The following is a 25,783-nucleotide window of genomic DNA, read 5'->3' as shown; positions in this document are numbered from 1 at the left end:
ATGCTTTGGGACCTGCAGGGTTGAGGTGGCTGGCTGTGTGTCCCACCCCAGACCAAAGGCAGAATGCCAGGAGTCACCCACCCTTCGGGACACAAACAGGTGACCATGAGAGAGGAACTTCTCAGCAACATTTTGTTGGGAGACAGTAACATCCCTGGAGAGCTAGGGCCATGGTACTCTGGCTCATTTCTGTAGCTATTATGCCTGGTACAGAGCCTGGCACACAATAGTTGCTTAATAAATAAGAGCTCCGTGCCAAGAACTACTCAAAGCACTCTGCACATCTTAACTCACTTTATCCTCTCAAAAGTTATGAGATAGATACTAATACCTTCATTTTGCAGAAGCAGAAGTGGAAGCACAGAGGGGTTAAGTCATTTGCTCAAGGTCACAGAGTTAGGAAGCAGCAGAGCTTGGATTCAAACCCATGCAGATTGACTTGGAAGACTGTGCTTTTAATGTTCTACAGACTCTTGAAAGAGCAGAAAGAAAGAACAGCATCTTTGTCATGACGTTGAACAAGACCCTGGATGCCATTAGAGCCAACTCTTTGTTTTATCAGCTAAGAATTAAAGAGGAGAAGAGACTTGTCCAGAGCCTTGGCACTAGGCAGCAACTGGCAGAGCTTGGATTAGAACCCAGATCTCCCTGGGGCTTTCTATCCCACCAGCTTGTCTTGGAAGAGAACAACCAGTGCCCTCCAGCATTTTTGTAAACTGGCCTTTTAATAGTCGTGGTGTCCCTCAGGCTTGGGAAACCAGTGGCAACTGGACCTCTTTTCCCTCTCCCCAGCCCTCCCCACCACCATGCTCTGGCTGAGTTGGTTCCACGGGGCATTTCTGAGTTCTTCAGGCCTTGGCACCCAGCTGAACAGGAAGGCAGTGAAGCTGCAGGTGCGGGGGAGGTGAGCAGGGGGTGTCGATGCAGGAAGCTGCGCAGGCCAGTCCTCAGGAACCGGGGCTCTGCTCTGTCCGAGGCGCCTGGTCTGCTGAGGCCCAGTCTGGGACATGTGAGTGTCCAGGGTGGACTTTCTGTGCTTGCACTGCAGCATAAATTCCCAGTTCTTTGGCAACCTGAATACTTAACATTTTCAGGGTAATTTTTCTCCCAAGGCATTTGTTCTGGATTGCTAATGTCTGGTATGTAAGATATCATTTTTGATTTAACATATTTAAAACTCATTTTTCCCCTAGACAAGACAAATTGAATTTGTATCTTCCCATATGGAGCTTTTCAAAAAGATCAGTGCTGGGATGCATTGGGTTCCCAGACTGATGTCATTTGATTAGTCTTGACATTCTTTTTCCACTTATAGGGGGTGAGTAATTGCAGACGTTCCAACTGGGAGAAGGTGTGATTGTTTTTTTTCTCCTGTGGGGGAAATCCTTTCAGATGGATAAGTTTCTGGCATCTGATATTTTTCTCTGCCACCTGGCGGAAACTTCTAGAATAGAAGTGTCTCAACAGCACACAGCCTGATCATCCAGGTTAAGGCTTCACCTACATTGGGGAAAGCATAATAAGCTGACTAGGATCCTCTTCTGGGCCATGCAGGCTTTGATAAGCCCTGTCCCATTCAGCTCAGACAATGCTAGAAAGGGGTTCTGATCTACTAACCCCCTCATCGTGGACTCTGGGGCCAATGCAGTAGGTTTCCCAGAGTGCTCTGGGGCTGAGTCACTTCCTCACTGGCCAGTCTGTCCTACTGAGCCCTCAGGACCTCCACGATGAGTACTAGGGACAGGACTAGATGGTTGGAGTCAGGGCCCAATTTTGTAGGGGGTGTCATTTACCTTGTTACTCTGTGGCTTGCTCAGGATACTGGCAGAGTGTTGGGATGAGAGGATGGTCTAGAAGTTTCCAGGGACAGGACATGGAATGGAGGGTGGTCCCACAGTTCCTCAGAGGCTCTTCCTTCTATGAAAGGGACACTGTCTTCTTTAGCTACTCTGGGTCCCTTCTTTTCTTTGGCAGCGAGCAGAATTTGTGAGTTGTAATGGAAACCAAACCAAAGAGGACCACCAGCTAGCTCTCTGACTGGGCGTTTCAGCAAAGAGGATCAGCACAGAGGAGAAAGGCAAGGAGGTGGGTAAGGAAGAGGAGAGTCCTTGGAAGGGAAGCTCTCAGCATATCAGGCTGGAGCTTCTACTCAGGCTTGAGATTTCCCCAGCATTTCAGGCCCTACCAGATTTGTCCCTTCCCTGTCTGTAGACCAAAGCCTGGAGTCCCAACCGTGACCCAGCCACCAGCCTCTCTGAGGAGAGAAGGAGCGAGGAAGGAGTGCAGGGGTTCCACAGCAGGGCTGAACCACAGACATAGGCTCCTGGGTGCTTGTCTGGGACCTAGACCTACTCTTTAGGGGGCAGGGCTGGGACTCCATCTCTTGGACTTGCTCATGGGGGAGCCCAAGGGCCGGTGTGCTGGGCTGGGCTTCAGTCAGGGCTGTTGGTGGCACTGTGACCCTGTGTTTGTGTTTGGGTCCTTCTGAGCTACTATCGTTTGCATACTGCAAACTAGTTCTTCTGGGGAATAAGCCCTGATTAGCTTTGCAGCAATAAAGTCTAATCTTGGTAAACAAATGAAGCCTCAAATAAATGCCTGTCTAATCATTGCCAATGTTTTCCTTCCACCCAAGGCAATGTAGCTCTGTGACCTTCAGTCAGTCACTTAACCCCACTCAGTCGATTTCTATATCTAAAGAAAATAAAGGAAAAAAAAATAAAGAAAGAAAATAAAGGTAATACCATACTCCTCCACCCTGGTTACTGCGAGGATCAAACAGTAATGCCTGTGAATGTCCCCTCTAAATGGCAAGGTGTTATTCTATTGTAAGGGATCATTGTGGTCATCATGCTTATTGTAAAGCACCCAGAACAGCCATGTCTTATAGGATAAAGTAGTGGCCACATGGGCTCCATTATAACATAGGGAAAAAAGGAATCAATTTTCTCAATAGGAAAGAGTGACCCTGGACAAAGCAGAGAGACCAATAAAATAACCTGAACAAGCGCAATGACAATTTGGATGATTTCATATCAAGGCCCAGTCCAGTATAGCTACTGACAAAAATGTTCTTCATTCTTATCAGAAGTTCTCAGAGCCAAGGACAATTGCTCTACTCTCTTCAAAGCTTAGGGTCAAACATCATTTTTTATTTGATGCTGTGTGGTTGAAGTTAAGAGCCAGTTGAAACTGGTTTTGGTTCTTCATACAAGAAAGTAAAGGGTCAAAGTGAGCGTCCTGTCTTCATGCTCCTAGAAAGAAATCCATACTGGAACAAGGTTCTGGAAGGCTATCAGGAATCAGAGGCCAGGACAGAGAATCTCAGAACAGAACCTTCTGGAGAGGTTGTCTGTTGTTTCTGCCTTCCCAGGATCCATCCCTCTTTCTTTTTTGGAAATAGAACTTTTTTTTCCCTTTGGGAAATTACCCCCTACCCATTCTTATTCCAAGGGAGCCCTTCTCCAGTTTCTGAGATGACTCAAGCTCAAACCTCTGCAGAGTACTGCATCCTCCTGGCTACTGTGATTGGCTTAGCAAGAGGCATGTGATCCAAACTAGGCCAATGTGAATCAGCCCTGAGACTTTTGCTGGAACGATCAGGAAGGAGAAGCTCTTTTTCTTTTTTGCGGGGGAGTTGCCAAGCTGCAAGGCAGAAGCTTGGAGGTTATGGTGGTCACCATTGCTGCTGCCTAAGAATGACCCCAATTTTGAAGGAAGCAGAACTGAGAGACAGAGAATGATTTCTATTGATGTAATTTGGACACTGGTTCAACCACACCAGAAGGCAAGGTGAGGAAAGGCAGCGTAAACAGATTTAGGATTGGCCAGTTTGAATAATCTGGGCAGGCTTTGAGGCACAGGGGCTGTCTCTAGTTATCTGCTCCCTGGCCTGGGGTGATTACAGCAGGGGGATAGTGGCCCTGAGTGTGAGAACCCAACAGAGGTGGTGGCTGGTGGTGTGGGCTCTGCATCGGTTGGTTTGTATTTGTATGCTCCCTGCAGAGCTGTTGGGTATCCCAAGGCATTAGCTAACCCTGGAAGGGGCAGTCCCTCCAGTATCAACAAGGCCCCCAAATGTCAAAGCATTAGAAGGCACAGGTAATTAAAAACATGCTTAACAGAGCTGGAATGGCTGGGGCTCCTCTCCACTTGGTGGCTCATCCTCTGGGAGGCTAGTCTGGGCTGGCTCCGTGATGGCCAGAGGCTTTCCGGCAATGAGAGAGGATAGGCCTCAGAGTGCCAGCACTTTTCTAGGATCTGCTTGTATATCACTTGCCATCATCCTGTTGGACAAAGCAGGTCACATGGCCAAACCCTGAGTCATGTGACAGGAGAGACTACCCAAGGAAGTGGAGACTGGAAGGTGCGACTCACGGGAGCCATCACTGCAATAGTCCACCGTATTGCAGGTAGGACCGCTCTACCTGCGAGATTAAGCCAAAGTTTGCCTTCTGCTAAATTCCACCTGCTGATCTCCAGTCTTCCTCCAGTCTTGTCCACATGTCAAGGCTTTAGCAACTCTATCTGCCCGGGATCCTCTAAGTAGATAGACTGCCCAGAATCCTGCCTCCCCTCATGGATCTTTCCTTTGCTCCTAAATTCAATGGCCCAAATGCGAAGTGTATACGGGCGTTCAGCTCTTAAAGTCAGGCACTTATTTAGCCAACAACCACCTGTTTTGTACTTACTCTGTGCCAGGATCTGGCCAAGGTGCTAGAGATATTGTAGGAAATAAAACAGACCTGAAGACCATGCTTGCCTCTTGGGAGCTTATGTGTGTTGAGTGGGGGGTGAGGGTGGAGAGGAAAATGTTAACCAACAAATGTATAAGTAAAATATATCCAAGTGAGGGAAGCTAGATGGGTGAGGGTTGGTTTTCGGATCCGAGATTTAAAGAGCTCCTTGCCCAAGGACAGGTGAGTAGTGCGGGAGGCTTTAGGAATGTTATTGGGGAAGGTGAGCAGACCTATGAGTGAACCCTAGAGCCATCTGTGCAGGCATCTGCTTACATTATGTGTGAGGGTACAAGCAACCCACACTGGCAGCTCCTCAACATCAGGACAGTGACATGGCCAGCAAGTGTTTTTCCAGATGGCTATTCCTCTGGTGAGGAGAGGTGGTGCTGGTGGGAAGGCAGACAGAATGTGTGTTTGGGCCTGGGTGGGGTGGGGAAAGATGGGCAAATACATTCAGCCTGGGTATTCTGAAGCTGAAGGCTCAGGTTCTAACCCTCAGATGTGAGCCTTGGGTAAGTCTCATGAGACCTCTAAGCCATCATCCATTGCAGGGGATAAGTAACAAACACCCTGCCTTGCTCCTCCAAGGGAGGAAGGGTCATAAATCCCTCTACCCGGAAGTACCGAGGTGGGTTCTGGACCATTCCCCCGAGCTCCAAATTATTACTGGGCTGTGAGAACCACTTCCAGATTTTGAGTCAGATACAAGGTCCAAGCCCAAGTGTGGAAGGGAGCAGGGCTTCCCCTTTCCATCAGGGTCTCAGGCCTGGTGGGGTGGGGGTGGGCAACTCCACTCACACTGCACCTGCCAGTTTTCTGTCCGGCAAATACACACATTTTATAAACAGAAAAAAATGAAGCTGTGACGGTTGGTGTTTCCTCAGTAATTATGGCCCAAAAAAGGATAGGAGGGTGGAGGCAACTTCAGGGTTGGTTTCCTGGTCTGTGATACTCCTTGGGGACATCCGCCTGAAATGAAACACTGGCCTTTGACGGGAAGGCCCTGTCTGGGGGTTCCACAGCATTCATTGCCCAGGGCTCTGGCTTAGGCCCAGAGGGGGAGGCCTCCCTCGCCTTCTGAGTCGGTCCCTCGGCTTGCCTGGCTCTGCACTCTCTGGATCTCCTGAAGCTTGTGTAGACGGTGTGCAGGTGGCTGGGTGCAGGTGAACAGGGATTTGCTCCTGCACTGGGAGGGGTCTGGTGTTAAGCCAGTGGAGAAATGGGCTGAGCCTGCCTCAGGCTGCAGCCAGATCCAGAGCCCCAGGGACAAAGTTTGAAGGTAGGGATGAAGTACCTTTTGATTACAATAACTTAGGTGAGGAAATGAGACAGCAATCCCATTTTCCTTCACAAACGGTCCCAGGGCTTTTCACTGTATGGAGTGTATTTAATATGGAGGGATAGCCTTGGAGTGGGGACACCACGATTCCCCCTTGGGAAGGAGAAGGGGAGTTCCATGGTTTCCATGGGGCACCCCAAGGCCCAGCAGGGCTAGGGCAACGTCCAGCACTCTCATTTCCACTCCTTTGGTTTTTTCTTCTAAGCATCAGGACTTGACTTTCTAGTATCTCGCAGCTGGCTCTTACCACTGTCTCCTTGTTTGATTTGTCAAATCTCTGTTTCAGTTCACTGTTTCACACCCATTCTGGCAGGCTGTCACCCCCGCCCCCTCCCCTTAGGCCCTGGGACATCTGCCAGGCAGTGAAATCAAATGTGAAGTTAAATAAACTGGGCTCCACATCATGTTAGCCCCCTTCCTCTTCCCTGCAACCCCCCCTCCCCTCCAATCCCCAGAACACACAACACCCAGGCAGTGGAGGGGCTGGGCTGGATGGCACCTCACCCCGAAGTGCTTCTTCTCCAAATTCTGCCCCAAAGTAGAGGGCTTGCTATAACAAACTCTTGCTTTGCAGTTGTCTTGCTCTGGATTCCTCCAGGAGCAGCACCGGAGACAAGGATTCTGGTGCAGGGGGTGTATTTGGGAGGCGGACCCAATTTTAACAATTATCAACATTTTATTGACCTTATTTGTCTACCCTCTCATATATTTTTTTCTGAAATATCCCAGACATCATTGCATTTTATCCTAAATGACTTCAGTGTGAATTTCTAACAAATAAGGAAGCATTTAAAAATAGGGGCTGCCTCAGTTGGTAGATCGTGTGACTCTTGATCTCAGGGTTATGGGTTCAAGATCCACGTTGGGTGAAGAGACTACTTAAAAACAAAATCTTAAGTTTTTTTTTTTTTTAAGGATTTTATTTATTCATGAGAGAACAGAGGGAGAGAGAGGCAGAGACAGAAGCAGGCTCCATGCAGGGAGCCCGATGTGGGACTTGATCCCAGGACTCCAGGATCACTCCCTGAGCCAAAGACAAATGCTCAACCGCTGAGGCACCCAGGCATCCATTTTTTTTTTTTTTTTTCCCAATAGGGTGCCTGAATGGCTCAGTCTGTTAAGTGTTCAGCTTCAACTCAGGTCATGATCTCAGGGTCCTGGATGGAGCCCCCTGCATCAGGCTCTGCATCAGGCGAGATAAGTTGTCTCCCTGTTCAGCAGGGATTCTGCCTCTCTCTCTCTCTCTCTTTCTCTCTCTCTCTCTCCCTCCACCCCTCCCCTAACTTATGTGCACTCTCTTGATCTCTGTGTCAAATAAATAAATAATACCTTGTAAAAGTATTTAAAAAATAAAAATAATTAACCACCATGCCAATACAATTAGTAATATTTCCTTTCATCATTTAACATGGAATCCATACTCAGATTTCCATCTCTGTCTCAACACCATCTTTTACAGTTGGTTTGGGCTTATATCTTTGAACTAAAAAGGAAGAGATTTGCTGAGCAAATTAAGAGTGAGCAGAATTTTAAGTTTAACCTTTAATGATTAGGACTGTGTGAGAAGCTTTCAGGATTTTCACAGAACTAGTTGACCTGATATAATGTTAATACAGGAGTCCCAGTCCCTTTGGTCACTAAGCAAGCAAGAGCTGAGGGCCTGCCGGACACAATAGCCAGGTGCAGGGGTGAGGCAGGGTGAGGCGGCCCTGCCCACAGAGGCTCACATCCCCAGGCAGGGAAGGGAGGGCTAGAGACCCCAACAGAAATGATTCCCTGTGAGCTGTGTGGAGTGAACAGGGGGCTGCGGGAGCTCAGTGTAAGGAAGAAATGCTAATATTAGGTCCCTTTATTGTAAAAAGACATTGTAGGCAGCTGATAGTCAATGATCGAGAGAACTTTGATTTGGCCTAGTGTTATTTTAAACAATAATTATATACATAATAATCAACAATTAGATTGGTGCCCTTGTAAAAGAGACCCCAGACATCTCCCTTGCTCCTTCTACCAGAGGAGGACACAGTGAAAGATATGGTCTATGAAATAGGAAGCAGGTGCTCACCAGACACGAAATCTGCTGGCACCTTGATCTTGGACTTCCAGCCTCCAAAAGTGTGAGAAAGAAATGTCTGTTGTCTATAAGCCACCCAAACTCTGGTATTCAGTTACGGCAGCCCAAATGCTGGAAGACGCGATACTAACTTTATATGTATTTCTTCTCTTTACATTTACTCCTTCCTTCCTTCCTTCCTTCCTTCCTTCCTTCCTTCCTTCCTTCCTTCCTCCCTCGCTCCCTCCCTCCCTCTGTCCCCCTTCCCTCCTTCCTTCTATTCCTTATTAATCTCATACTTCTTCCATTTAGTAGATTCCTTTTTTTGTCTTGCTCTCTCTTCTGTGTCAAGCTTTCCTGAAGTGGATTTCCTTTCTCCCATTGTACAGATGACAAGCTGAGACTCAGAGTGGTTAAATAACTCGCCTAAGACTTAAGCATCCTCTGCACTGGGAGCTGGAGTTCCAATGAGGCCTGGTGTGGAGGCTCCATTACCTTCTTTATAAACCTGACTCTACCACCTTCACGTCAGAGACAGTACGTTCCTGAGGCAAGGATCCCAGGGGGCTGAGGATGACAATGCGCCAGTGAACTTAACTCAAGTGGGTCTAGTGGGCAGGCAGCACCAGACTCAGATCCTGATGGTAAAAGCCTAGAAAAACTACCCCAAATTCTTTTGGGGAAAGTAGGGTATATATATTTTTGACTTTGTGCTGTTGTGCAGACTTCTTTCTCACTAGACTCTGCAAAAGTCCTGCCTTTGGACTTTTGGTCCATGGTCAGTTGCTGCTCCCAGACCCTGCCAGCTGTTTGGGAGATGTGAGCTCTACCTCGGGGGAGAGCAAGAGAATGCCCAAGGTTGGAAAAGGTTCAGGAAGCATAACTTGAAGAACATGCCCTTCCACTATGACCCTCACTCCACTATAACATTTCCAGGCCTCTGCTCCAAGACCCCTGTTACAGTGGGCTGTACTTGGGGATGGGTTGGAGGGGGTTGCTTCTAAGGCTCATGACTGCTTGGAAACAAGACATCTCACATAGTTCCAGATGGCCACCAAGGGTCAAACACATTGTCCCCAAGTGCCTGTGACCCACCTCAGGCTGGTAGAGACTGGGTGGGTCATGGCACGGGTGCCTTTCTAGGTCCCTGGAGATGAATGCAGAGGCAAGTCTTTTAAGAGACAGACTATAGCCCGGACTTTTCAGCAACGTGGGCCACAAATCCTCTCTTTTTATTTAAGTTTATTTCCATCGCTTGCAGTTAAAGAAGTCTTGACTGGTGTACAGAGACCAGCTACATCCCCAAGCTGCCAAGTGACCTACTTACTTAAGCTGTTCCAGGCATATCTGACACCCTCCTAGCCTGCTACAGCTTCCCCTCATTCCTCCATCACTTAAACTAGTACTGAGGGAAGGGTTGGCAGTTGTCAACTCTACTCTGAAATCACCCAAGGAAGTGACTGTTTGATGGGCCAGTCCCCTCCTCCATCCTACCCTGCCCCCCTCACTCCCAGTCCTCCCCAGAACCTGGGTTGAAACTGTCAGGTTCTAACTGTATCACAGAGATGATTGTCTGTGCTCTGTGCCTGCAACGAGATAAGTTGTCTTTTCAAGCCTGTGCACCTGGTTGGGTCTGCTATTGGGCTTCATGTTGTTGTTTGCTTGCCAGATTTTTCCTTGTTGTTCTTTTTTTTTTTTTTTTTTTAAGTAATTTGGTGCTTCTCAAGGCTGATTTGCAGACCACACTGTGCCTCTGGGGCAGAATGTGCTCATTTTGCCAGCTCTGTGCTTTGGGGGAATCCTTTAGCCTGAATAACTGGTGGCCGGTTGTGGCCAAGCCTGGGCAGAGCTGACCCTGGTGAGGGAGGGAGGCCAGCCAGGCCTTGCCCTGTCACACACAAATAGCTCTTCTAAAGCCCCTCCACAAAGGGTGACAGAAAACAAAGACCAGGGGCAAAGTTAATTTATTTGACTTTTTTTTTTTTTAACAAGAAAAAAAATTTTTTAAGTTACAAAAAAAGACATTCATTTACATTTTAGAACTTTCACACTCTGAGAATGAGCCATGGTGCCAGGTTTGGGTAAGTGAAAGGCTTAAAAGATCCCAGCCTGGCTGGGTGGTAATGATTATCTAGGTCATACTCTCCAGAACGGGTCTTACTCTGTCTATCTCATGAATCTCCGTTCTAGAACTTTCGATTCTTGACCCTTCTGATATCAAATTTCTTTGACCACTGAAGACCTCTTCAACATGTCACTTTCCCTCCCGCCTTGCCTTTGGCAGCCTTTCTTTATAACTGACTGCACATACCTTCACCCCGGTGTCTCAGCATGAACAAAACAGCCTCCGCCATTCAGGCAATTCACATCCCTCACCTCCTGCAAAATCACCTCCAAGTCCTCTCTCCCTGTAAGCACTTCTGGTCTCCCCTGCCCAACCCTATTTGCACCTCCAGGGAGCATTACCTGGCTCCCGGGACACTCTGGGAGTCAGAGGTCCTGAACTCTAGTCTCGGCCCTGCTACTTGTCTGCCGTTATGGTCTTAGGTATGTTCTTAGTTCTTATTTTTAAATTGTCAGCTATGCTGCTGCTTCAGAGGGATGTGGCTACACAGTAATAAATGCTGCCGTGCCCTGAAAAGCAAAAATGCTACGAAGTGGGAGCAGGGTTAGCCTGTGGGCCCCTGAGCACTGACACTCTCAGTTCAGCATTTCCGCCTGCTGAGGAGTGCGCTGGTTCAGCTGCTCAGTTGCCATGGTGCGAGGCCAGCCTTTGCATGCTGGTGTGTGGCATTTTTACCATCTGGAATGCAAGGTCCCTGAGGGTAAGGCTGGATTTTAACGTTTACTTGGTGAGCTTCTCTAGCCCATAGCACCAATCAGGACTGAGCACAAAGTAGGTGCTCGGTCTTAAAGTTAATAGCTTTGATTCAAATTTCCTTGAACAGATCCACCACCTAGAGTATGATGGCCTCATCATAGTGGCAGGATGGTGGAAAACCCAAGCCTCCTTGTTCATCCCACCAAACGTGACCTCTGGTGGGAAGGGCATTCCTGGCGGCCCGGCACTCACCAGTGCCAGTCCAGGTCTTGGGACTATTCGCTAAAGCCCTAGAACTTCCCCCTGGAGTATAAATCTACCCCGAATGAGAGGGAAACATGGTCTTGTTTGGGTGAGCCAGTCAGATGAGAACCACAATTTGGCATGCAAATCCCAAGTAGGGGTACTTCCATGTTACAAATCCAGTGTGGGATCATCCCTAGACCATTCCAAGGCCCATACTAAGGACCCCTGCTCTGGGGATCACCACCTCCAGTGAGGGATCCTCATTCCCTGATAAGAAAGACCTGTCTCCAGCAATTGGAGAAGGCCAGCGCTCACAACTGCCCCAGTAAACAGTCGTCAGTGCCACTGCCCCCCCCATGGGTGGCTGGCAAAACCCCACAACCCCCGCTGAAGGAGTCATATCCTTTGTTATTCTCATTAAAACCACACTAAGTGGTTGCAGAGATGAGAACATGAACCCCCCTCCATTCGAAGAGCCCATCGCACAAATGTAATTCAAAAAATACATCCTGGATCCTTCCCCTTCCTGCTAACACGTTCTCCTACCTCCAGGTACACACATCTATATATCACACATGACAAAATTCATCTTCTTTTTGAAATAACCTGGTCCTTGGAGATCCGCTCAGGGCAATGCCATTGCAAACACTGTAATTTAACATCCGTCACAGTAGAAACATAGCCAGTTACCAAAGAACTAACTTGAGAGCCCTCAAGTCACTAGAAATGGGTTTGCCTCAGCCAGGCCCACCGATGGGATTGGAAATAGCATTCCTAGCTCTGGCTGGCCCCAAAGAGCCTGGAAAGGCTGATGTTTTGCTTTAAATCCATCCAGAATAAAATGCATAATAAATAATGTGTTGCTTGGGAGTTTGCAGCTATGTGGATGTAGCTTTCATGGTGCTCCCAGAATTCTCAGACAGAACCTTGCTTGATGGTCCAAAGGCTCAGCGGGTGCCTCCTGACATCACCCCAGGTCACGCTGAAGCATGCAGTGAGGGGGGAGGTGGCACAGGAAGGAAGCCTTTTGTGAGAACCCCAGATGCAGGTCACTGTTTGCCAGGTGGGTCCCCCTTCCCGGTGAGCATGGAATCCTGCATTCTTATCTTTGGTTTTGTGCCGTGGAGGCTTATGCCTTTGGAAGAGTGGCTCTGTGGTGTGAGAGAGAAACGGCTAGGGGCCAGGATAAAGGACACCCATACGGTCTCTCTCCTGGAGACACCTGGGAGCCCAGGTTCTCTCCTCGACTTGGGGAAGAGAAGCCTTCGAGGTCTCAGCACCCAGGGCTGAGGTCCAGCCGCCGAAGCATGTCCTGGAGGGCCGCCTGCAGTCTGCTCAGAGCCACCACCTCTGTGGAGTAGAGTGAGGCTTCCAGGACGCCGCCCAGGCTCTCAAAGGTCTCCAGGCCCCTGGCCCGGGGCAAGGGGCAGCTCTTGGAGGAGGCCAGCAGGTGGAGAAGGTCCCGGAGGTTCTCCAGGTCATTAGATATTTGGACCACATTTCTGGAATGCAGACTGTTGAGGATCTGTTGGTAGATGGCCAACGTCTGGTCCATCCTGGACAAACTCAGGACTGGTTGGAGCCCAGGAATGAAGTCCAGACCAGCGACCCTCTGTTTGGAGGAGACAGACTGCTGGGCCAGAGGAAAAGGGAGAGCAGGATCTCAGACAAGTCGGTTCTGCAAGGTGTCGGCCTCTCCCATGAGCGTGGAGGTCCGCTCTCTTGCTTGCCTCCTCTCCTCCTTCCTCACCACCCTGGCCCAGGCCCTTGTTTCTTGTGCCCCAGGGGCTGCCAAGCTTCCAAGCTGTTTCCTGGACTTCTGTACTCCTACTCTTCCCAAATCACCCTGCCCTCCCCTTCCAGACCAATCCTCGCAGGTGGTTCTCTCCTGGAAATGGCCTCTGCTGTAGACCCAGCCATGAGGCCTGATTCTTACTTAGTGAAGTCTCTTCCCCAGGCACTGAGGTCCTCCTGAAGTGCCCCTTCCCCAGACATCATCACCCTCTTTTGCCCCCAGAGGATTCCTTGCTCCCAGTCAGGTTCTCCAAGGCCTCTTACCCCCTCAGGAGTCAAGGCTGGACCTCCTCCACCACCCCCCTCCCCCGCCAAAGAGTGTCCCATCTCACTCCTCTGCTCCAGTAACACTGGTTACCAGGAGTTCTCCCCTTCTCCACTGCCTGTGGCACTCACTCTCTGCACCACCCAAGCCGGGACACTCTGGACCTATCATGCGTGGCCCCATGAAAGCAAGGAGACTCATAGACTTCTCTCTTAAAATGCCCAAGGCTCTTATCTAGTTCTGAGCTGTCCCTGCTTCTGGCCACCTAACTTCTTCCTGGCTGCCCAAGGCCACTGTCAGACATCCATAATGGGCAGGAGATGTGGAAATCTCTAGATTGCTCCGTGCTGGGCTCCGTGCTGGGTGAGCAAGCAGGCTTTTAAGACCAGGGGCTACTAAAAACCACAACTAAACTTTTAATGAGGGCATGCTGTGTTCTGGTTCTGTTAGGGTGGGTGAGGGGAGATCACTTGCTTTAACTAACTGAATCTCCTAACAATCTTGTGAAGTCCCTTATGATAGTCCCACTATCAGGCTATGGAAACTGAGGCTTCAAGACATTGAGGAATTAGCTTAAGATTTTACAGATAGAGAACAGAAGCGTGAAGATTCACATTTGGTCTTCCTAATTCCAAATACAGCTGTCATCTGGGAAATGGCTGAAGGTCTAGGCCTGTGGACCCCAGGGCTAACAGTAACAGGGAGAAGCTTCACGGGGCTAGAGTTCATCTAGGAAGAATGCCCAATGATGAGTACATTCTAGAGATGTGACAGAGGCCTAGAGGGGATGCAACTAGGAGTCTGGTCACCTGCCAGTGGGACACAAAGACCTTTATGGCTCTCTTTGGTCCTAGGCACTAGGACTTGCATCAGAGAGGAAGGAGAGGGAGAAGGTGGGAGATGGAGAGAGAGGAAGAGAAAAGGCTGCTGTTTGTACCACGGGGAGGTGTCAAGGCCACCATGGCCCCTATATGTGGCTGCACAGGCCTCAACTACCATCTGAGGTCCTGGTTTCCCCAAGGGCCGGTCTTGGTTCTACTTTGTCTTCCCAGACCCTCCCTACCGTGTGTGAAATGTCATTGATCCTGGCGACAATCGTCTTGATGAGGGTTTTGGTGTCATCCTGGACTTTTCGGATTGGCACAGCTTCAACACAGGACAGATAGGGCCAAAGCCACAGGAATCGGCACAGAGGTCCACAACGCATTTTCCTTCCCCGGCTGTGCTTCTTGGGCCTGAAAACAGAAGGAACCACGCATAGCAGGTTGCTGGTATCTCAGAAAATACCCATAAGTCCTGTTACCAACCTCATCATCGGATGTGGATAAAAATGAGACTTGCCTTCTGCCATAGCAATCATCTCAGTGTCAAAGACAATTTGTTATCTAGAATTACATTAATGAAATGCATGTCCGTGGGGAAGTAAGACCTGACCAAATAAACAACAAAGTGATGTGGAATAGACCACAGAGCAGTAAGCCAGTGCATGAGTGAATGGATGTCGTGGTATGACTTTATTGCAAGCTGTGAGGAAGAGATGGGCTTTTAAGGTCTGGTCTGAATCCAGCCATTTAATAGCTGCCTGACTTTAAACAGATCACAAAACCACTAAAAACTCCACCTTCATCTCCTGCAATATACCTATCTCTAGACTTTTATGAGGATCAAATGAGACAATGCATGTGCAAGAGCTTTAAAGGTGTTGTGAAATGTACTATATTACTATCCTTATTACTAGAGATTATGTTACTTGCCGTCTCCATTACTCTCCCATGGCAGCCTACCGATACCTCTGTGATGGCATTTATCACTGGTTTTATTACTTCCTTTCTCTCCTACTGGGAGCCTGAATGCAGCCAGCACTGGCAGAAGATCTGCTAATGTGTCAGATACAGCGCCAGGCACCAAGGATAGAATCGTGAACAACAGATGCTCTCTACTCTCAGGTTGCTTATGCTTTTTTTTTTTTTTTTTTTTTTAAGATTTTACTTATTTATTCATGAGAGACACAGAGAGGCAGAGACATAGGCAGAGGGAGAAGTAGGATCCCCATGGGGAGCCTGATGCAGGACTTGATCCAAGGACCCTGGAATCACAACCTGAGCCAAAGGCAGAAGCTCAACCACTGAACCACCCAGATGCCCCACTTATGCATTAATAAGAGAGATAAACAGGTAAGCAGACCATTCCAATACAGGAAGAATAAACTTCACAAGAAGAACAAGTGCAAGATGTCACAGGAGTACAAAGGGGGCTCTCTGAAAGAGGTGTCACCTGAGCTGGGTATTAAAAACCCAGTATGGGTTAGTAAGAATGGAGAGTGGTTGCCACAAGAGGCCAGAAAACAGTTGGTTTAAAGGCATGGAGGCAGAAGAGACTATATAACGTGTTCATCCAGAATGTTTGACACTTTCAAAGTCATGGCACAATGAATTCTAATATTAATAATATGCAGATCCTTGAATAAGCAGCAAAGTTTTAATGAGATACATAAGACAAAAGGTAATAAAGTTAAATGTATGCGAGTCTGTGATCCATGCTAAGGTTGTGTGCATGAGCCTGAAATGATAATCAAATGTAAGTAAATATTAGCATGAAGGTTCTGGAGAAGGCAAAAGGGTTAATCTCTGCTTTTTATGTTTTGTCTCATCTGGGTCTTAATAAAAACAGATGATACATTTTCTGTCCACAGGTGGCAATATTAGTATAATTCATATTCTGGCAATATAATAGAAATAAACTATTTATATATTATTTATAAGGCTTGCTCAAAGGTATGCTTTTGTTTTTAAAATTTTATTTATTTATTTAAAAGAAAGAGTGAGCACAGGCAAGGGGGAGGGGCAGAAGGAGAGGGAGAAGCAGGCTCCCTGAAGGGAGCCTGATGCAGGGCTCCATCCCAGGACCCCGGGATCATGACCTGAGCCAAAGGCAGATGCTCAACCACCGAGCCATCCAGGTGCCCCAAAGGTATGCTTTTAATCTGAAATTTATAAAAAGGGGGAAAAGGAGGGTCAAGAAAATGTGTTAACTTGCTCAAACAAGCAAGTGGCAGAGTCAGGCTTCTGCTTAACCCAGAAAGGCTGGGGTGCTTTCTACCCACCCTACAGTTTCTCCAGCCTCTAGGGAGAGCCCCAAATTACAAACCACCCCAATGCTCAACAAGATACCTCCTGGGACCATGGCCTTTGGAAACAAATACCTTGCTCTAGGCTGATGCTATGCGATTGCACCCCCACATCGACTTCGAATATGAAAATATCCTTTTTTTTTTTTTAAGATTTATTTATTTATTCATTCAGAGAGAGCGAAGAGAGAGGCAGAGACACAGGCAGAGGGAGAAGCAGGCTCCACGCAGGAAGCCCGATGTGGGACTCGATCCTGGGTCTCCAGGATCACACCCCGGGCTGCAGGCAGCACTAAACCGCTGCGCCACCAGGGCTGCCCCGAATATGAAAATATCCTATGTAATTCAGGAGGAGGCACATCAGATGTTTCTATGCTTGTTTTCTCTCTTAAAAAGTGGAAGCTCCCTCTATTAACTACTGATTATGTGAGTAAACATTTCCACCAAAGGTTTTTGGAATGGAGTTAAATAGAACTAATCCCCAGTATGATTCCATGAAGCCCTAGCAAAGGTGGAAAGTATAGTGGTTAGGTCCCAGGGTTTCAGTGAGTCCCTAGGCAAATTCTTAACTTCCCTACAGAATCCGTTCCCATTAGTGAAATGAAATTTTTTTTTTTTTTTTTTTTAGTGAAATGAAATTAATAACACCACCTGGCTCTAAAGGGTAAATGAGGTGAACCTGTCAACCCTCTGCCTGTTGTGCGTTTTTGTGCCGAGGGGCAGGGGATGGGGGAGGTCAGCAATTTGGGAATTGTGTGGTTACTGGGCAGGGCTTGAAACACTGGGGTAACATTGCCTGTAGCCAACCCCAAATCTAGCATTTGGCCCGTTGCCTCCCTTGGGCATTCTCAACAGGGTGCCTGGTATTTCTGGGTGTTCCCCCTGCAGCACAAGATTGAATGGTACCCTTTTCTAGGATTCTTGGGTATGACACCCTCCTTCCCGAGAGAATTTATTACCAGATTAACTCTGCTCGTAGTCGCTCTCACATAATGGCCACCATGTAACATCTGAGTGGGAAAACAGTTTTACAAGCCCCTCTATTACCGCTGATAATATGCTTCAGTGGATGCAGAAAATACATTGTAGTTCCTTGAAATGTGGAACTGAGAAGCTGCTGGTAAATCTGCCTAAGAGGAGGAGGCCAGATTTAGGGGAGTTCTGTAGAGAATCCATACCAAGTCCATCTGAGATCCAAGTGGAGGAGAGAACGTGGCCCACCAACACACACAATACATGTGCTTGCATACACAACACACATCACATACACAAACACATCAACACATCAAACCCTTTTAGTAGAAGCAGGTAGTTGTCTCCAATATCTATTCTTTCCTTCTTCCCAAGTAATAGAATATCCAAGTTTAGATGGTGATGTGCCATCGAGAATAAATACTACACTTCTCAGCTTCCCCCAACTAGGTTTGGCTATGCCACTAAAGTCTGGCCATTAAGTATCAGCATGGGTGCTGTGTGGCAGCTCTTGGGTTGTGTGCCTCTGCCTCTTCCTTTTTCATCCCTTCCCCCATCCCATGCCTGAGCTGCAGATGTGGTAGCCGGGGTTCTGGTGCCATCTTGGATCACCTTATGAATGGTGGGCTAGAGAGCTGGAGACCAGGTCCCTGAGGACTTTGTGGAGCTGAGTGACATACTGGCTGCAGACTGCCCCCACCACGCCCCACCCAGACTTGTGCTATGTGTGTGAGAGAGACATAACCTCTGTCTTGGTTAAGCCACTGTTATTTTGGGTCTCTGCTAAATGCAACCAAACTTAATGCTAGTTGATTTATATGCCTGGACATGGGCATCAGGACAAAGTGGATGTTGAGTGTTCCTGGGTTCACCTGAGTACCTGGGTGGGGCCTGGCTGTGGCCCAAGAAGATGGCTGGCAAGAGCAGAGTTTAGGGACCAGAGAGGGGAGGGATAATTCAAGACAGCAACTACAACTTCACTAAGCACAGCGCCTGACACATAATAGTTACTCAGTGGATAGCAGCTGGTTGACAGCTAATGTGTACTGATCGCTCACTGTGGGCCACGTACAAAGATGAAATCACAGGAGGGTGGGAATCGGGACTAGGAAGGGACAAGGCTGAAGACTGCTGGTTTTCTCAGAAGCCCAGGGAATACACTGCAGTATTTAATGTTGTCAACTATTAACACATATTATTTGTTAGAGACAAAAGTAAAGAACAAAACTGTGCTCTTGAACAACCAGTTTGCATAATTAGCTGTAACTCAAGGAAGAATGTTTAAACAGACAGCATGCCCAGGGTAACTCAGGGGAGGGAGACGTGTGTAAAATTATGAGCTCTAGAGTTCAGCAGAACTCTGCTTGAGTTGGAGTTCAGGACCTTGGGCAAGTTTGCCGAACTCTCTCACACTCAATTTTCTCAGCTATAAAATGGGAATGATACAAACTGTCATTCCCACTTGAGGCTGTCCTGTGGATGAAATGAGGTAATGTGTGCAAAGTGCTAACTCCTTGCCTGGCATATGGTCAACCCCAATACACCTTAGCTGTTATCACCACTATTTCCAGCTAAGGAATCAAGGAGGTGTCTTGGAGGAGGTGGCATTTCATAAGGGCCATAAGAGTCTGGAGGAATTGGGTTTGTGAAGGTGGAGGAGAGGAGCAGCCCAGCCGAGGGCTCAGAGGCTGAAGAACCCCTGTGAGCTCAGAACACGGTGGCTCACAGCCTGCATGAGAGGTGTGATGGGCCAGGAGGTGGGGAGGGCTTGGGCCCTGAGTGCCGAGTAAGGAGGCTAGGCTTCTTTCATGGAAGTGAGGAGCTCTGACCATTCCCAGGCTAATGCTTTCAGCCCAGGTGACAAGAAGGATGGAGATGGAGATTGGCAAAGGCACGGGGAGGGAGTTGCAACACCACTGATTTGCTCAGTTTTGCTTGATTTGCTGGTTACGGCTGGTGGAACCTCAGGCAGACCTATCCAGCTAACAGCTGAGATTGGGAGTCACATTCAGAAAAACAGGGCCACACAAGTAGACCGAGCAGTGCCCAGGTGGAAAGAGCCAAGGTGGGAGGAACAGGGAGGACAAAGGTGATTGTCAGCCAGCTGCCTGGGCTGCAAAACCTTTTCTCTCTAGAAGTTTCCAAAATGGTTTTGAACATTTAGGAGCTGTCATTGTCTGAGAGTTAAAAGGTGAACTGTTGACATGTTAATACAACATCCTGTCTCCTTTATTTCTCTCTGCCCATTATTCAAGCGGGGCCTGGGGAGGGAGATGGGTACCTCCGGGGGTACCAATGGGTGGCTTGCACACTGGCCAAGGCCTCCCATTCACTCTGCTGGTGCCCTGCTCATCCTCTGGACTTCCTGTTCACCAGCTTTCACTGTCACTTTCCCTCTCCCTAATTAAGACCCTGCCACTCCCCATCATCTTTACCAGCATCCCCTACTATTCCCCTATACTGGTGCACTGGAGAAGAAAGGAGAAAAACCAGAAAATGGAGCCTCCCAGGGAAAAGGAAATGTCACCATAGAAAACAGTTCCAACAGTTCCAAGGCCAGGAGGAGAGGTGCACATAACCACACCTTCCATGCCACCACAGTTTCTACTGCCCAGGTTCACCTGGGGCCTGGGTGCCGGTCCTACCTCTATTCATCTTTAGCTGACCCCCCCAACCCTGCCCCACTTCTATGAAGGCCCCCTCACCTCTGCCTTCACCACAGACAAGCTCACCCCTTCCTTCCCCCAAGAAGCTGCTGGCCTCCAGATATGACCTCCTTCACCTTCACTCTGGTCCTAGGAAATGAGGCAGACCAGCCTCTATGCCAAGATAGGGGGTGTGCTTCTCTAGATCTAGGCTGGATGGTTTGCTGGGCCAAGGTCAGGCCTGCCTATAGCCTTCTGATGAAGGCAGTGGGGGGCAAGGAGAGCTTAGGGTCACAGAGCCATTTGCTGGTGGGGACTGCTAGCCTTGAGCTATCCAAAGTCCCACGTCTTCTCCTGGTTGAAAGCGCCAGAAGTTAACAGGGACCCAGCACATACTTCTCTCTTCCTTCTCTTCTCCAGCCATGGGGATTTCTACACCCCTCTCTTCAATAATCCTTGATGTGCTAGTGTGAATTAAATTCAGATAATGTGATATTTGCTATTAATTATGAGGGAAAAGCTTTGGATGGTCTAAGCCTTTCCTTGCAGAAATTCTTCCTGTGGGCTCCCTCTCATCCTTTCCTTCTACTCTGCTTTCCTGTCTCCGTAATTCTAAGTTGGAAGGGACTTGGGGACAAGGAATAAACAAAGGATGAATAGAGACAGAGAAGCCTGGATGCTGGTCATTCAAGCTACTCAGAATCCAGTGGAACAAACAGAAGCTTAAATAACTCACTTTAATACAATCTCATCAAGGTTATGAGGAAGGAACATAGAATCTGGGGAGCATAGAGGAAAGAAGTAACCCTAGAAAGGTGAGGACAGCTTTGCAAATGAGACAGTATTTGAACTGAGACCTTAAGGACAGGAGTCCTCCAGGCGGAAGAAGGCAAGCAGGGCATTCCAGACCAATGTGACAGTGTGGAGTTGGGAAAAACTATGGTGGGTTTAGGAGAATTCAATATGGCAGAATGATAGAGCATGTAAGGCTAGAGAGCTAGAATGTCCCAGGCTGGATTCCACCTCGTGGGGGAATCTGCCCTCTCAGAACACACACACACGCCCTGGAGGGGCATGACCAGTGGTAGGCAAGAGACCGAGAATACTCTTCTCCTCCTTCTATCTCTTTCTCCTCCAAACCCTGATCCGGTCAATTACCATCTCTTCCAGGAATTGAAAGTAGGGCTTCAGAGAGCCCAGTTTGTCTCTGTTGAGGGCTCAGAAGCTCCAGGTTAGCTGCGATTGCCCTCATGTGCATGGAATAGCTGAGGAAGACCAGAGTTCATCCTGTAACAGGTGGGTTACAGTCAGTGCCTATGCTCCTTCCTGAACCTTCTTTCTGGTTCCTCACCTTGTTGGTTCTGGACCCTCCCTGTCCTTAGCCTCCACTGTGAGATACTCTTCCACGTAGACTCGGGTACATTTCAGCTCTCTGATTATATTTTTTAATCCAGGGGATATAGATAAACACAAGTAAGAGGAACAAATGTCAAGAAATCAAATTCACTTACTGTGAGTGATATACTCCTAAGAGTTCTGTTTTTTAAATGTGGGTTGCAATATGTTGTTTGACACACTGAGCTAGCATGAGTGGTTTTCTCTTATCTGCAACTGAAAGCCTTGTTTCAGAAATGTTAACCTACTTAACCAGCAGCCAGAGTGTGGGTGTGGGGGTTATAGTCTTCGTACTCCTCATAAACCACCCTCAGATCTGATCCTCATTAGGGATAACACATGGGTTTCCAGTGTCAACTCTGATCAATTTTTAGCAGCTACCTGGAGCACTGTGTGGAGGCGGCCCTGAAGTTCCTCAGAGGCGAGAGGGTACCTCCATCAACTAGTGATGTCTTCCAGGTGCAGGAGTCGGGGACGTGCTACTTGTTCCAGCATTTCCCGAGGGCCTGGCACACAGCAGGTACTCATTAAATAATTGTTGAAATAAATCAAATATTTCCCATCTCTGATCTTCATTGTCTCACCAGGTTAACCTACCTCTACTGTGGTTCACCTGCGCCTGTCTCAAAGTCACATCGTAGAATTCACTTTTGCCCAGCAGGAATCCCTAGGAAATTATTTTTTAAAAGATCTTATTTATTAATTAGAGAGAGAGAGAGAGTGCACAGAGGGAGAGGGGGAGAGAGAGAAGCAGATTCCCTGCTGAACAAGGAACTCAATGCAGGGCTCCATCCCAGGACCCCGAGACCATGACCTGAGCTGAAGGCAGATGCTTAACTCACTGAGCCACTCCAGGCACCCCCCTAGGAAACTTTCTTAATGATAGAAATCACTTTGGCTTCCACATCTCCCTTTAACGGGTCTCTTGGTTGGCTTCCTGCACCTTTTATGTGTCCTCCAGCACCATGTGGATCCCCATTCCTTTCAGCTTCCTTAGTTCCATTCATCAGCCTGGCTCCAGCTGCTCTGGGCCTCCTGCCCTCCTCAGAGACCCCTCTCCCTCTTTTCTTCTCTGTAGCCCCCGCCTTTGCACTCCTCCCCAGCCCAGTGCATCCCCAGACTACAAGCACAATGTGCACACAGGTGGGGATGAAATCTTCAATGAAATCAGTGAGATGTCGGCATTGGCACCGAGCACGAATCCAGTTCTGGAGCGGGGCAGGGGGGATACTGACAAACTGAGCAGGAAAGCTTGTAAAATGCAGTTTGCACATCTGTTGTCACACATAGAATAAGCACAAAGAACTCCCTGAGCCCAGGCATCAGGTGTGCTGTTTTTAAGCAGAAACAACCTCTTTCTACTTCTCTAAGACAACTGTGTGGACAAAGTAGAATTTCAAGGCTCTGGGCTGGCAGGCCAGAACGGAGCTGCTGCCATGGAACCCTACTGCTGGGAAGGACAGGGTCTACTGATTGACTGCAAGACAATTTGGCTCAATTTTCCTTTAAATCACACGCATGCTGTTCATGGATGCATACCTCCCAAGGACTCCACTTCCCTGAAGCCCTATCTCTCTCCTCAACCCCCTCATCCCCTTGGGTGACATCTAGGCTGGAGCGGGGACAATGACTGGGTCTGTGAGTAGAGCTCTCCCAAGTGGCCACCTCCACACCCTGCACAGGCCACTCAGACATGAAAGGCATCTGCCTGCGGCTGAAAGGCAGGAATTCATTGCAATCTCCCTGGCTCTGTCCTTGGCGCTTGGAGCCATTTCCTGGAACGGAGGGGGAGGAAAATATTTCCCCCAAATACCAAGAAGAGTTATTTTGGGCATAAGATGTACAAAATATGAGAAGGACGCTCCTTTGGCCAACATGGAAACGTTCCCCTCAGCCTAATGTCCTCTATTGCTAGAAAAGGGAAGAACCTAAAAACATTCACTGTTTTTCTCTTGCCTTCTCCCCCTACCTAAGTGAGAGAAATGATTGGCTTGACATCTCTGCTCATGAGGACGTTAGAATGGCAGCGACTATGGTTCTGCAGACCAACCTGGTGGGAAAGAGATTGGGTATCTCTCTCCCACTAGTCCCAGCTCACTGCTGCCCACCTCAGAACTCTACAGGGGAACTTAAGAGGGATGACAGTGGTTAGGTCCTACAAGGGGGAGGCAAGGAACTATGCTCCTTGGTCTGGCCTACAAGTATCTGCCCTCTGCCCTGCCCACCCCAAAGACCACCCTTCTAGCAGAAATCAATCCTTTCATCCTCTCCCAAACTGCTCTTCTCAAATGACAAGCAGGCCGCTTGTCTTGGATCCAGCTGTAAGTAAGGATTCACAATTCCAAAATGCCACCATCTTGAAGCTCTAGAAACTGGAATGGGAAGACAACCACACTCACAGTGAATGTAAACCAGGCCAGGAGAGGAGGGGACTCGACCTGGGGCCCACCTGCCAACAGCGGGTATTTGCGGTATTGACTAGAGAGGCCGTAACAGTTGGGAAACATGCAGTAGGCCCTTCCGTGACCTGCTGCTCTGTCACCTTAGAAAACCCCAGTTTCTTTTTTTTTTTTTTTTTTAAAGATTTTATTTATTTATTCATGAGAGACACAGAGAGAGAGAGGCAGAGACACAGGCAGAGGGAGAAGCAGGCTCCATACACGGGGAGCCCGACGTGGGATTCGATCCCGGGTCTCCAGGATCACGCCCTGGGCCAAAGGCAGGCGCTAAACCGCTGCGCCACCCAGGGATCCCAGAAAACCCCAATTTCATCCACTGTGAAGAAGACCGTTGGCTTGGCTTGAAGGCCAGATGTGGTGAGACTCGTCAGAATCTCTCTGAGACATTTGGGGTTCTTCCTGAGTTTTCTTTCCGCCTCTACTCCGCAGTGCTTCCCTTCCTAGGCTTTGGCCTTATACAAATCCTTGCAATCAGACACCAGAGATGAAGACCCCCCGCTGGAAAATGATGCCCGAATTCTTAGCCGCGGAGCAAAAGCTAGTCCTCAGAAACCCAGCGCTCATCCCGAACCCCCAGCGCCCTCAACTTCACCGCCTCCGGATGGGGGCAGGGTACCCTGATCTTTGGGGATGTGCTCGAGGCAATTTCCACAGCATCTCAGCAGCTGGGCCGCGGGCTCTGACAGTCTCCTGGGGCCCCGGCGGCTCCATGGCACAGATTCCTGCTCCGTGGGCACCGGCACAGCCCGGCCCCGAATCCAGATCTCCCCGCTGCCTTCCCTCCCGTCAGAACCCCGCCACGAAGCCGCCAAGGTCCAGAACCAAGCCATGCGCCCCGCCCCCTCGCGCGCCTCAGTTTCCCCGGCGTTCGGGGGGGTGGGGGGTGGTGCCTGGCCCAGAAAGACCGGCGGAGAGGGAAAGAGCAGCGCGCCCGGGCCCTTACCTCGCAGCTGCTGGCGCCGCGACTCCTCCGGGGCTCCATGCCTGCCCGCCCCTCTTATAGCCGCCCGAGCGCAACTTGCGCAACTGGCCGGCAGGCCCGCCGCACCCCGAGCGCCAGCCCCCGCCCCGCCCGGCGGCGGCCGCGGGCCCGGGCCTCGAGGGAGGGCCTCGGCTGCCGGAGCCCGCGCGCCCCCGGGGCGGCCCCAAGGGCGGGGGCGGCTGGCGGGAGCGCCGCGTCCTCGAGGGCCCGGGCCCGCCGGGGACCTCGACCAAGCGGAGCTGCCCCGACGGCCCGGCTCTCCGTGCGCCCCGCGCCCGCCGGGATGGGCCGGGGTGGGGTCGGCTCCCGCGCCCAGGCGCGCGCTCCGCCCGCTCCACTGGGCGCAACGCCCCGAGCCCGGCCGGGCACGCGGCCCTCGGAGCGGCTCGGACGCCCCGCGAGTCCTCCTCTACCCCGGGTTTCCCGCGTACGCAGGACGGTGCACGCAGCCGCATTTCCTCACCCGGCCTGGGAGTAGGAGCCTGAGCCTTCGTCGGGCTTGAGGGACGCGGAAAACTGAAGTCCATGGAGGTTCAGTGACTTTCCCCAGAACCACCAGCTGGGAAGGAGTAGCGATGGGCAGGGAGCCCCGTTCGCGTCCCCACAGGGGGAGAGCAGCCCTGAAACCGAACCGTTAAGCACCAGCCCATCTTTTGAGGGGCCAGTTGGCAAGTTCTTTTTATTTATTTATTTATTCATTCATGAGAGACACAGAGAGAGAGGCAGAGACAAGAAGCAGGCTCCATGCGGGAAGCCCGACGCGGGACTCGATCCTGGGTCTCCAGGATCCCGCCCTGAGCCAAAGGCAGGTGCTAAACCGCTGGGCCACCGGGGCTGCCCCGGTTGGCAAGTTATGTGGGTGAGCCAAATCCGACCACCACCAGGACCACCATGGCCCCGAGCTAGGAATGGTTTTTGCATTTTTAAAGAGTTGAAAAATATAAAAATA

At 49.5% G+C, this 25,783-nt stretch overlaps 1 protein-coding gene across 4 annotated transcripts; it reads right to left on the bottom strand.

Annotated features, from left to right (window-relative positions):
- Window positions 1–10,074: 10,074 nt before the first annotated feature.
- On the bottom strand, window positions 10,075–24,919 carry LEP (leptin). 4 transcript variants are annotated; one of them, XM_072784462.1, is made up of 5 exons: window positions 24,796–24,825; window positions 21,991–22,060; window positions 21,775–21,899; window positions 14,318–14,489; window positions 10,075–12,828 (listed from the first exon to the last, which is right to left on the bottom strand). In XM_072784462.1, the coding sequence occupies exons 4-5, from the start codon at window positions 14,459–14,461 to the stop codon at window positions 12,469–12,471; spliced, it is 504 nt and encodes a 167-aa protein (XP_072640563.1). In that variant the 5' UTR covers window positions 14,462–14,489; window positions 21,775–21,899; window positions 21,991–22,060; window positions 24,796–24,825; the 3' UTR covers window positions 10,075–12,468. The 4 variants fall into 4 exon arrangements, 3 of the variants coding, with proteins under 3 accessions (XP_072640563.1, XP_072640565.1, XP_072640564.1); XM_072784464.1 differs by lacking the exon at window positions 21,775–21,899 and having other exon boundaries at window positions 24,796–24,813; XM_072784463.1 differs by lacking the exons at window positions 21,775–21,899; window positions 21,991–22,060 and having other exon boundaries at window positions 24,796–24,919.
- Between the last annotated feature and the right edge of the window lie 864 nt (window positions 24,920–25,783).

Source organism: Canis lupus, chromosome 18 (assembly GCF_048164855.1).
Source record: "Canis lupus baileyi chromosome 18, mCanLup2.hap1, whole genome shotgun sequence".
In the NCBI taxonomy this organism is placed as follows: domain Eukaryota; kingdom Metazoa; phylum Chordata; class Mammalia; order Carnivora; family Canidae; genus Canis; species Canis lupus.
Note: the sequence above shows the minus strand (reverse complement) of the source record. Positions and strands in the feature narration are given on the sequence as shown.